This window comes from Zootoca vivipara, chromosome 1 (assembly GCF_965207765.1).
Source record: "Zootoca vivipara chromosome 1, rZooViv2.hap1.1, whole genome shotgun sequence".
In the NCBI taxonomy this organism is placed as follows: Eukaryota; Metazoa; Chordata; class Lepidosauria; order Squamata; family Lacertidae; genus Zootoca; species Zootoca vivipara.
In genome coordinates, this window is record NC_142582.1 from 121,089,770 (window position 1) to 121,103,015 (window position 13,246).

The following is a 13,246-nucleotide window of genomic DNA, read 5'->3' on the forward strand; positions in this document are numbered from 1 at the left end:
AACTTTCCTACTTTGTTTTTTTTTTTCGCCCCCCCCCCCAGTAATAAAATAAAAGAGGAGAAAGGGAGACAAGTGAGGAAATGGAATTGCCAGGGTCTCCAGAAAAATGCCAAGAGAGTGAAATCGGCGGTTGTCTTCCCAAAGATTCTCCGCCCTTGAGTCAGCAAGGAGAAAATGAGCCCCAAAACTTCATCAGGGGTATCAGAGAAGCGCTGAGCTTCAGGGGAAAGGCATCAAAACTGACCAAAGAGAAAAAATATGTAAAGCTGGCTTTACTGATAGTGGTTTTCTACTGCACATGGTAGCAATAGTTGTTTCCTGCCTTCCACTTCTGTAGCGTACTGATTAACTTTCCTACTTTGTTTTTTTTTCCGCCCCCCCCCCCCCCAGTAATAAAATAAAAGAGGAGAAAGGGAGACAAGTGAGGAAATGGAATTGCCAGGGTCTCCAGAAAAATGCCAAGAGAGTGAAATTTGCGGTTGTCTTCCCAAAGATTCTCCGCCCTTGAGTCAGCAAGGAGAAAATGAGCCCCAAAACTTCATCAGGGGTATCAGAGAAGCGCTGAGCTTCAGGGGAAAGGCATCAAAACTGACCAAAGAGAAAAAATATGTAAAGCTGGCTTTACTGATAGTGGTTTTCTACTGCACATGGTAGCAATAGTTGTTTCCTGCCTTCCACTTCTGTAGCGTACTGATTAACTTTCCTACTTTGTTTTTTTTTTTCGCCCCCCCCCCCAGTAATAAAATAAAAGAGGAGAAAGGGAGACAAGTGAGGAAATGGAATTGCCAGGGTCTCCAGAAAAATGCCAAGATAGTGAAATCGGCGGTTGTCTTCCCAAAGATTCTCCGCCCTTGAGTCAGCAAGGAGAAAATGAGCCCCAAAACTTCATCAGGGGTATCAGAGAAGCGCTGAGCTTCAGGGGAAAGGCATCAAAACTGACCAAAGAGAAACTGGTTGAAGCTAAAATGGATGGAGATAAAACAGAAATAAGCGGGAGGAATGGGAAATTGGAAAAGCCATCGCAGCCGGAGTCTCCAGCGGAAAGTGAAAGTCTACACTGCCCTCCCAAAGACTGTCCACCCTTGTATAAACAAGGAGAAAACGAGCCAAAAAACTTCATCAGGGGTATCGGAGAAGTGCTGAGCTTCAGGAAACCACGATCGAAAAGTCTCAAAGAGAAATTAAGTGACACTAACATGGATGGGTATAGAACAGAAGCAAGAGAGACTGATGGGGAAATGGAGCTGGCGTCAGAACCAAAGTCTCCTGCAAAATGCACGGACGGTGGAGAGGCATCGAAATCTGCCGAAGAGAAATCTACTGAAGTCAACGTGGGTGAAGACAAGACAGAAATAAGGGAGGCGGACGGGAAAATGGAGCTGCCATCAGAGCCAAAGTCTCTGGCAAAACATACGGAGGGGAGTGAAGATGGCAATTGCCTTCCCAAAGAAAAGGAGCCCCCAAACATCAATAGGGGCCTGAAAATAAGAGGGAACTTGAGGAAAGGTAGATCAAAATCTCTCAAAGAGAAATCGGTTGAACCTAAACTGCATGAAACTAAAGCAGAAATAAGGGAGAAGGAGGAACAGGAGGAGGAGGAGAAAATGGAGCTCCCAGAACCTTCAGTGAACTACACAGAAAGAGAAGGTGACCACTTATTGTTGTCAATTGTTTTTAATGTTGTTTTTATTGCTGTAACCTGCCTTGGGACCTTAGGGTGAAGGGTGGGAAATCAATCAATCAATCAATCAATCAATCATTGTCTTCCCAAAGGTTATCATCAAGGAGAAGACGAGCCAAAGAAATTCAAACGATGGAGCTTGAGCTTGATAGGAAGTGCATCAAAATCTGTCAAAGAGCAATCGGCTGAAGAAGTGGATCCCTCCAGGTCCAGCACACGTCTTTCATTCTTAAAGAAAATAAAGACCAGGCTTCCAAAGGAGAGTAAGGAGCCTGAAGAAGAAGAAGAAGAAGACCATGTTCAGAAAGAACCACTGTCTGGTAAGAAATTGAAGATGCTTGATGTTGTTTTTCTGGGTTGTTCCGGATGCCCAGTCTTGAAAACAGGTGTACAGTTCTTTCAGCATATCACAATACAGGGCATATTTACTATACCAAATCAAATATTGAAACTGAGTTGAGTGCTGGTGCCTTCCTTGTAAATTTGGTCAATGACGTTTATCAGATACCCCTACTGAACGAGACTCAATGGGTGTCTATTGGAAGCAGGGACTTTTGGGTGGTGGTGCCATCCTGACCACTGGCTGTGTTGTTTCATGGATCTCAGGGTCCTGTACCGTTCAGCCCCCTTTAATTTTTATTCACATATCAACCTGGGGAGGGTGGTTAGATCTGAAAGATACTGCTCTGAGAGCTCACAGTGAGCTTTCTGGATGAGCAGGGAACTGAATTCAGGTGTCCCACAGCTATTATAATTTGTGGGAACGACAATTAGGAGACTTGCTTTCTTGCTTATAAGTGGCTCTTCTGCTTTTGCTTGCTTTCAGTTTTGCGCAAATCTCTTTTTATCTGCCGGAATGTGCTCAGTGCTTGTTTCAACTTTGCCTTGAAAGGAAAATTGGGAAATTAATTGGGGTCAGCCACTTTTTCGAAATCTAATCTTCAGCGCCTGCCAGAGCCCAAACTCTCTGTCTGTCAGCGGTATTTTGGTACAAGTCATTACTAGCCAGCTGCCTTTGCTCACATCACACACAGAGGGACGGCACAAATAATTTCTGTGCATGTGAACTACACAACCGCAAAGTGCAGAGCAGGAATTTAACTGGGCCATGATGGGAGCAGTCTCTCATTACATTACACAGTTTTATCAATCTCCGTCATGTCCTTACTTATTGAGTAGAATTCCATGACACTGACTTCCTTGCAAAGCATTTTGAGGACAAAACTGCTTGCATCCATTGTGATCTTGACTCCACTGTTACAGCAGATGAATATCATGAGTACCTCTGGATTAAAGTACAAGGTTCTCTTGAGAACACAGAAGAAGTTCTGTAACTCCTTTTATTCTTGTTCTGCATGAAAGATCCTCCTCCTGCCGTGAGACTTAAACAATAGCCAAAGCATCTTGTTTAGGTTCAATTTTATTCCAACAGAGCATGGGTGGGACACCTCTGGCCCTCCAGATGTTTACTGACTCCAGCTCCCACCAGCGCAAGCCAGCTTGGCTAATGGTCAGGGGTTTAGGGGCCTGGAGTCCAGCAACAAGTACGAGGTCACGGGTTCCCCACCATTGGCCCAGAGGAACTATTCCAAATTATTTCCGAAGATGAAAACATGCAGTAGATGTGGCTTGCTCTCACATTCCATTTCTCTCTTTAGTTATGCAGATCAATGAACTTATTAAAAACAGGCAACTTCTAGAAGCCTTCGAAAACATCAAGGGTTTAGAAAGGGAGCTTCTGGCTGAAATTGATGCCAAGAAATATGAAGACAACCCCAAGGAATGCATTGTGAAGGCCAAGGACGTTGACTTGCTCTACGACTCTGTTTCTAAGGCCATCCAGCATATCGTGGAGGAAACCCTGGAGCTTCCCAGGGTAAATGCAAAGGCTTTAAACACTCTTGTGACTCTGATTGCAGAGGAAGAAAAAGCCCATGCTGGGGCTACAAGCATCGCCGCCCCATCCGAGGCCTTGTCCCACCTTGGGTTAGCCAGGAACTGGAGGCAGCTTTGGGAAGACGCTGTAAGGCAAAGTGTGGAAATCAGGGTCTCAAAAGTGCCTGTGCCACTGAAGGAGGACAACACGTCTTGGCTGTCTATACACTTAGGATATCTCAAAGAAGTCATAAGAAATGATTTGTTGACAATCAAGCACTGGGTACACAAATGCTATCCACCAGACTACAGTGTGGGCGATGTATACCTGAAGGCTTTCCACGAAGCCGTCTCTTCGCATTTACGAAGCATCCTGGAAGAAGATGAGAGCCTGGGATACAATCAATTCTATGCAGTACTCAACTGGGTCACTAATGTATACCGCAGGTAAGTTTACCATTAATTACATGGTGATTAAAGGTCAAGGTACCCCTGACCATTAGGTCCATCGCAGACGACTCTGGGGTTGCTCCCAGTACGTTTCCGAGCACAGTTCAAAGTGTTGGTGCTAACCTTTAAAGCCCTAAATGGCCTCAGTCCAGTATACCTGAAGGAGCGTCTCCACCCCCATCGTTCTACCCGGACACTGAGGTCCAGTACCGAGGGCCTTCTGGCGGTTCCCTCGTTGCGAGAAGCCAAGTTGCAGGGAACCAGGCAGAGGGCCTTCTCGGTGGTGGCACCTGCCCTGTGGAACGCCCTCCCATCAGATGTCAAAGAGAAAAACAGCTACCAGATTTTTAGAAGGCATCTGAAGGCAGCCCTGTTTAGGGAGGCTTTTAATGTTTAATGGATTATTTTATTTCATAGTTCACAACAGAAAAATACAAAATGAAAATACAGAATGCATAATAAAACAAAAACAAACCAATAACCCTTCTCCCACAAAAGCATTTTAAAAGCCATGGATTTTAAAAATGTGTATGTTAGTAAAAAATAACACACCAAAACGCATTAGATTAGGGACCACCCCAGCTGCTGCCCTCCTTTCCTTTAAAGTTTTGGGAGGGAAAGACTTTGCCAAGACCAGTTAGGTATTTTCTGTAAGCCAGATTCTGTCCACAGGCTTCTGGACGAAGGTCCCAGATATACAAACATCATGGAATGCTCTTTTTGTTTTTGTAGTGAAAATCTCTTAGGATGCCCAGACCTTAAACCAGAAATAAAAACTGAAGCTCTGCCGGATTTGTTAACCTCAGAAAATTTAGACAAACTGAAGAGCAACTACATTAACTCTGTCCAGGTAACATCTCAATTTCCTTGAATAAATCAAAGGAGAGGGCGGGGAAGTTTGCATAATTGCTAACTGAATCCTTTGAAACCGAACATGTGCTGCTTTTATTCCAGACTGTAGTGCTCAATGCCCCAACTTCCTTTGGAATAAAGTGATCGCCTTAGAAAATGCATTTATGAATGGGATCCAAAGGCCCCTTAAACTTCCACAGGAGCAACGCATTATTGGTTGAATGGAGATTCCTACTTCCTGGGTTACGTATAGGGATGGGGGTGGTGGGAATTCGATTCAGTTATCATTTAAAGGCAAACCTATCCAGTACTCACTTTCTGAAAGCATAATCTCCAACATTTCTCCGATGAAAATAGGGATGTAAGGAGCATTGAGAAGTGAGCGTGAGCTCTTTTCATCAAAGCCCCATGATGAGTTCATTTATTGGTCAAGCCCACAATAGTGTGCAGTTTTGACTAATGTACACATTCTTGGAAGCAATTTCTCCTAATATAATGCAACTTTTGTGCGTTGTTTTCACTTTACCCTAATTATATGCATTTTATACACATGACTTGCCCGGAGAACTGCATTGCTAAATTCGGCAAATTCTGAGGGATGGCTATGTTTTGCGGTTCAACATATCGTTTCCAAAAGGGAAGATTTGAAAGGGTTGTCTTTAAATGCGGACTGAATTGAATTCCCACCCACCTACCCACCTTTAGCGGTGGGGCAATCTGTTTTGCAAGGCAGTTTGATTTCTGCAAGGCTGATTTTTCTCCAGCAGCAGAACTTGACTGGCTTCCAAAGCATCTTTTGGACCCATTTTGAAAAGTATTTTGCTGGAGAGCTACGGATAACTGGAGTGCATGTGCATAAAAGAAGTGTCTGATTATGCTGAGCTGTGTTGTTCCCCTTTATCTAAATGTTTAGCAGGAAATCAAGAACTGCTTGGAGAATATTTTGACGCTCGAGACCAAGGAAAAGTGGAAAGGACAGCCAGATGAGCAGAAAAACCAATACGATTCATTGCTGTCCTACGATATTCAAACGGTATTTGCTGAGATTGTGCATAGCACATGCATGTTCTTTGATTCCAGGGAAATTGAAATATTACCTTCTGGTATGTAGGTGTTGCCTACTGCGCTAATTTATGTTAGTCACGTCCTCGGAGAACGTATTAGCAAAATGTAGTTTTATTACAATTTTTAACACTGCCACCCCTCGCTTCCTAGCTACAAATTAAACCTGCTGTCAATTGTGTTACAGACATAATAGGCAACTGATTTTCAGAGTCTTTTCAGAAGGGAGTGCAGAGAACAGGATTGTTACACAAAAAAAACCCCATTTGGTGGGGAGAAGCCACTTGCTACTAGGCCTGCGCAGCCTGGAAGGCGGGGAGAGAAGGAGAGAGAAATTGGGGGTGGGGTATTTGACCACAGCAGAATGACAACCTCCCACATTTAAAGAGAAAGAAAGAAAAGCCCCTGCTAGTTTTAGGGATTGAGGGATCAATGAAGCCAGGAGGAACTCATATTTTTGCAATTTGCAATGGGCTGAGTCATTTCAATTAAAGTAAATAAAATGCAAAAGAAATAATAAACCCATATTGGGAGAAAATAAAATTTAAGATGAGGTGTTTTGGAAGCAGGGCTTTTTGTTCTGCTTTCATTACTAACATTTCATGGGGGGGATTATATGTTTTCAAGAATCAAGAACAGGGGTCAGCAAACCTTTTCAGCAGGGGGCCGGTCCACTGTCCCTCAGGCCTTGTGGGGGACCGGACTATATTTTGGAAAAAATATATGAACGAATTCCTATGCCCCACAAATAACCCAGAGATGCATTTTAAATAAAAAACACACATTCTACTCATGAAAAACATGTTGATTCCCGGACCGTCCGAGGGCCGGATTTAGAAGGCGATTGGGCCGCATCTGGCCCCCGGGCCTTAGTTTGGAGTCCCCTGATCAAGAAGGATATGGATTAGCAAAGGTGTTGGGAGTTTTGAAAGGGGATGCAGCAATTGCTTTTGTGTCCTGCTTCCTGGCTTCCCTGAGCATTGGCTTGGACCACCTTGCAGAAATAGGGAAGCTGGATGCAGTGGACCTGATTCAGCAGCAAGGCACGTCTTATGGCCTTAGTTAAAGTGTGGCCATCCCTCAGAAATCACAATAAAACAGGCCTGCTAGTAGGGATGGGGTAGAAATGTGATTCAGTTTGCATTTAAAGGCAACCCTGCTTAATTCACACTTTCTGAAATAAAATGAGAACTGGAGCATAACCTTCGTTCAAGAATTGCACTTCTCAAAAGCTACACCCCCCACACACACTTTTTAACCCTTTCCCTGACCATGAAAAAACAATGAGGTGTTTTACTACCATACCCCAGTCGGTTAAAATTCTAGCAAATAGATTTCCCTTGCCTCACCCAGGTCATTCTTGTGTCCTCTTTGCAGAATGCCAGCTCTGGTATGTTCTGTGTCAGCCACACCTGGAAAAATCATTGAGTTGCCCATTGTACTCATCAAACAAAGCCATTGCCTGTCTGCTTTTTGTTACATCCCTTGTCCCCCTTTGGTCTAGCTCGCCATACAACACAGAAAGGTAGCTGGCTGCATTTGCGAAAAAGTAGAAGCCGCCGTTCTCAAAGGTATCGTGAAAGAAGTGACAGAATTCCTACCACGGTAACGTCTGCTCGTTTCAAGATACCAGTGTCTAAACTGGATCACGTTTTATGCTTAATGGTTCTAGCAAATAGGCATGGTGGGAAAGCATCAGCTGTTCTGAGGACTTGAGCATCAGCTGTTCTGAGGACTTGAGCTTTAGCTCAAGTGCAGAGGCAAACACTTCCTCTTCAAATGAATCCAAATTCTGACTCTGACATTGCCAGCAAAAAGAACTTCAGACAGAAGAGCTGGAACAGAAATCTGGGGCCTGTTTGGCCATCTCTGCACATCACAATAACCTCTCATAATTATTATTATTATTATTACCGGTAAATTATTAAATTATTATTATTAAACTGCGGGAGGCAGTGGAAGACAGGAGTGCCTGGCGTGCTATGGTCCATGGGGTCACGAAGAGTCGGACACGACTAAACGACTAAACAACAACAACAACAACAACAACATAATGATAATGGTGGTGATGATTATTATTATTTATTTGTACCCCGCCCATCCGGCTGGGTTTCCCCAACCACTCTGGGCGGCTTCCAACAAAGATTAAAATACATTAAAATGTCACACATTAACAACTTCCCTAAACAGGGCTGCCTTCAGATGTTTTCTAAATGTCAGGTAGTTGTTTATCTCTCTGACATCTGATAGGAGGACGTTCCACAGGGCAGGCGCCACCACCAAGAAGGCCCTCTGCCTGGTTCCCTGTAGCTTTGCTTCTCACAGTGAGGGAACAGCCAGAAGGCCCTTCGCGCTGGACCTCAGTGTCCGGGCAGAATGATGGGGGTGGAGACGCTCCTTCAGGTATACTGGGCCGAGGCCATTTAGGGCTTTAAAGGTCAGCACCATGTCCCCAGCAAATGTATATTGCTTCTCTAAGCATGAGAGACCCATTTTAGGTGACCAGGCTAAACGCAATTGATCGATCTATCATTCAATAACTCCTCTGACTTTTATTTTATTTTTGTATATAATTTTTATTAAATTTTCTAAATTACATTTCAAAATATTCATTTAAACAACCTTAAACCAATGACTTCCATTCTTCTCTTTCTGTGGTTCATTTTGCATACCATACATCCCTGCATATTGTACATGAACCATAAACCATTCAGTAATCCATTGTTACAACCATCAAAACTTATTTACACTGTTGGATTTATCTTAATGCTAACAGCGTTTTTAAATGAACACAATTTTCACCCATATACAGTATTCAGTAAACGTTTCCCAGTCTTCTTTAAACGTGTGTTCTTCTTGTTGTCTTTTTCTATATATTAAATCTGCAAGCTGCACATATTCCATCAGTTTAAGTTGCCATTCTTCTTTGGTTGGAACCTCACTTGTTTTCCATTTTTGGGCCAACAAAACATGGGCCGCATTAGTACCATATATAAATAGGCTATTGACACCTGGGAATTATCCCCAATGAAAAGGACTCTGGGTTTTTTGGAAAGGTATTTTAAAACATTTTTTTCAAATCATTATATATCATTTCCCAATCCTCCTTTACCCATTTACAAGTCCACCACATATGATAAAACGTACCCTCAACCTCGTTACATCTCCAGCACTTATCTGATTCGGACTTACACATTTTAGCAAGTTTTCTTGTTGTTTAGTCATTTAGTCGTGTCCGATTCTTCATGACCCCATGGATCAGAGCACGCCAGGCACTCCTGTCTTAGCAAGTCTATTCGGAGTTAAATACCAGCTGTAAATCATTTTCAAGAAGTTCTCCTTCAAAGATGCTGTTCACATGCTGTGAACTTCAAATCGCTCTCCCAAAGTTTTCCCCAGCTCCTCTGACTTTTTAAAAAACCCACATTAGACAGTGGAGTTTGTTGTAAAGGAAGCCAAGGAACCAATAGGTTATTCCTTAACCCAGGCATAGGCAACCTTGGCTCTCCAGATGTTTTGGAACTACAACTCCCATGATCCCTGACCACTGGCCCTGTTAGCTAGGGGTCATGGGAGTTGTAGTTCCAAAACATCTGGAGAGCCAAGGTTGCCTATGCCTGCCTTAACCCCATGGCTTTTGGACTAGACCAGTGTTTCCCCAACTTGGGACTCCAGCTGTTTTTGGACTCCCACCATCCCTAGCCAGCAAAGCAGTGGTCAGGGATGATGGGAATTGTAGTCCAAAAACAGCTGGAGACCCAACTTTGGGAAACACTGGACTTGACAGACAGGATTCCTGCCAATCCTCAAATGCAGGGTAGCTCTTACAGGGAAGGATGCTGAAATCTGTGTTGTTTAGCATAACCTAATATAACTTATATAATCTCAACATATCTTAACAAATACAATTTAAGGAAAAGAAAGAAAGAAAGGAGAAGAAAAGGAGAAAACGAACAAAGAAAACATATATATTTCAAAACACTTTAGCATTTACACTTACTAAAACCTACTTAGGTTATGCTAAATATTGTTATATGTTATGTTACGTTATGTTATGTTATGTTAGGTTTTTTAAGTTAAGTTTTTTTTTTCCCCTTTTCTTTTCCTTTCATTTCATTTCAAGTAATTTTGAATTGACATTGATTTCTGTTTGGTTATGTCTGTCATACTTGCTATTTATACTTTATTCTTTCTATATGTTGAATTTTAAAGATTTTCAATAAAGATTGTTTTTAATTTTTTTTTTTAAAAAAAAGAAATCTGTGTTGTTTATGCTTGTTCTGTGTTTATCGCCGGTTAGTGGCCACTTTTAATAAGCAATTTTTATTACAGCTTTGGAAAAGCATTTCTGGACCAAGCGAAAGATCACCCCCAGTTTCTGATGTTCATGATGGCCTACCTGAACAGCTTCCAGGACTTGAGGTAAACCTGCCCCCCCCCTCACACACACACACATCCTGTGTTTTGAAGAGGAGATGTTGGACCAGGTCTTGGGATTTAGCACAGAAGGCAAATTGATTGTGTCCTTTTGGACAACGGAACATCCAGGGATCGTTTTGCAGGGGAAATACAATTCCTCAGTCTCCGCACATTGTGCTGGGTGGAAGTACCAGTATCAAGGGAACCTATTGAACAAAGGTAAATTAAGGTGTGACACAAGTTCCCTATGCCTTATAATTTTAGTGCCTTATAATTTCTTTTTAGAAAGCAGCCCTGCACAAAAATTACTAGTGTACTGTACCCCAAAAAAGATGAACCTGCCCACTAAAAGGCCAGTAACCCCCATTTCCATTCTGGTTATGGAGATGGGGAAGTAGACACCCCTTTCATACCCTCCAACATATCTCCAATGAAAATAGGGACGTCTGTTGTTGTTGTTGTTGTTGTTGTTGTTGTTGTTGTTGTTGTTGTTGTTGTTGTTGTTGTTGTTATATACACCACCCATGTAATTGGGTTGCCCAAGCCACTCTGGGTGGCTACCCAACACACAGTATATAAAAACATAATAAAACACTAAACATTTAAAAACTTCCCAATACAGGGATGCCTTCAGATGTCTTCTAAAGGTTGAATAGTTACTTATCTTCTTGGCTCAGGGGTCGGATAACTCCATAGCCTCCAGCATTTCTCCAATGAAAACAGGGACATCCTAAGGAAAAGTGGGACATTCTGGGATCAAATCAGAAACTGGGACAGCTACTGTAAATCCGGGACTGTCCCTTAAAAATAGGGACACTTGGAGGGTATGCATTTGCCCATAGTCACCATGGAAATCAATGCAATAAAAATTAACACGCAATAGGAAAGACAAGAGAGACAAAAACACGTTATCATCTTACAGCCGTTCAAAATCTATGTAAACACAAAATATAACTAAAAGCATATTTTTAAAAAATAATATCAGGAGCCCATTTCACAAATATATACTGTATATACTCGTGTATAAGCTGACTTTTTCAGCACATTTTTAATGCTGCAAAAGCCCGCCTCGGCTTATACTCGAGTGAGGGTCCCATCCGAGCGCATTTCCGACAGTGGCAAAGGCGACGGCGGAGGAACGAGCCGCCCGAAAGCAGCCCTTTTGAGCTGCTCCTTCTTCCTCTGCCAGTTTGTGGTGTGGTGAACCAGCTAATACTCGAGTCAATAAGGCTTCCCACTTTTTTGTGGTAAAATTAGGTGCCTCGGCTTATATTCGGGTCGGCTTATACTTGAGTATATACGGAAGTATGTTTTTAGAATTTATTTTTATGCACTAGCAATATTCTGCCTCTAGGTGGCAGGGCACCTCCAGTAATTAGCAAGACAGTTGAAGGGGCTGGAAATAAATTCAGCTTCTTGCTGTCATTTTTTTTTATCCAAAGAAGAAACCCAAGCAAGCAATTAAAAGAAAAACAAGAAGGTATTGTGTAAACGTAAATATACAGGTTTTTTGTTTGTTTTGAAGGGTTAGTACACCCAGCAGTGTGTAGGATGCATAATTCCCCCAAAAAACATGGTTAAAAAAACAAACCAATTGTAATAACTAGGGACGGGAAAATATGTCAGTGTTGATTGTACTTAGTTTCTTGTTTTTCCCGTCTTAAGTTCAATTTACCACATTTCTGCACTAGTTTGCAATTTTAAAAAGAAGCTGCTCATGAAAATTCACCTGCATTTTAGTGTACATTTCTCCTAGTATACATTATCAACTAGTATACACATTACTGCAAGCAATTTCCTCCAATACGTAGACATGTTTGTGCATACTTTTTGTTGTTGTTGTTGTTGTTGTTGTTGTTGTTGTTGTTGTTGTTGTATGGCATCGCAAAATTCAGAGATGTGCATATTTTAAAGGATAACTGTGTTCCTATTTGTGAAATGCGTTGGAAAGTATGAATTAGGTAGGTTTGCAATAAAATGTGAAGCGAATGAATTTCACTCCTCCATCCCTAGTCTGGGTTTCCTGTGGAATGAGGTACAGCAGAGACTTTGCAACCTGAGCCTACGATAAAGGTTCTGACAGCATTAACACCCCAAGAGGACTTTGCTTCCCCCATAGCTGCAGCCTTGGGTTCAAACTGAAATCAAGCATCACTCTCACTCTCTACCTTCCCAGCCTGTTGCTATCCCCCTTCTAGCTCACATCACTCAACTCCCCATTCTGGCCTTTTCTTTTTCTAACAACCAGCCAGTTGAGGGAGGAGCCCCACTCCTTTGTCACAGATCCATTTCCTTTGTTCCCTTAATGGCCCACAAACCTAGGCTATCACCTCACCCGGAATTTGAATCCTTCCTCATTAACACCTAGATCCACAATAATGCTAATAATAATTTTATTATTTATACCCCGCCCATCTGGCTGGGTTTCCCCAGCCACTCTGGGTGGCTTACAGCACATAAAAGCATTAGACGTTAAGAAAATTCCCAATACAGAGTTGCCTTCAGATGTCTTCTAAAAGCCAGGTAGTTCTTCGTTTCCTTGACATCTGATGGGAGGGCGTTCCACAGGGCGGGCGCCACTACCAAGAAGGCCCTCTGCCTGGTTCCCTGTAACCTCACTTCTCACAGTGAGGGAACCGCCAGAAGGCCCTCAGCGCTGGACCTCAGTGCCCAGGCTGGACAATGGGGGTGGAGACGCTCCTTCAGGTATAGTAGCCCAAGGCGGTTTAGGGCTTTAAAAGTCAGCACCAACACTTCGAATTGTGCTTGGAAACGTACTGGGAGCCAATGTAAGTCTTTCAGGACCAGGGTTATGTGGTCTTGACAGCCACAAGTCCACTCCACCCCATGTTTGCATTAAGCTGTGATTCAAAGCATAGAAAGCTGTTTTACACCCGTTCGGGCCAT

At 42.7% G+C, this 13,246-nt stretch overlaps 1 protein-coding gene across 2 annotated transcripts in view; it reads left to right on the forward strand.

The window, feature by feature from the left end:
* The first annotated feature begins 386 nt into the window (after positions 1-386).
* Positions 387-13,246, forward strand: part of EXOC3L4 (exocyst complex component 3 like 4) — a 31,469-nt gene continuing 18,609 nt past the window's right edge. For both annotated transcript variants that reach the window (XR_015946630.1, XM_088655656.1), the window contains exons 1-7: positions 387-1,647; positions 1,774-2,001; positions 3,340-4,003; positions 4,739-4,856; positions 5,772-5,891; positions 7,425-7,525; positions 10,253-10,342. Coding sequence is in view for 1 of the 2 variants with exons in the window: in XM_088655656.1 (XP_088511782.1) it covers positions 777-1,647; positions 1,774-2,001; positions 3,340-4,003; positions 4,739-4,856; positions 5,772-5,891; positions 7,425-7,525; positions 10,253-10,342 (2,192 nt within the window). In the remaining variant the exon portion in view is untranslated. The remainder of the gene's footprint in view (positions 1,648-1,773; positions 2,002-3,339; positions 4,004-4,738; positions 4,857-5,771; positions 5,892-7,424; positions 7,526-10,252; positions 10,343-13,246) is intronic.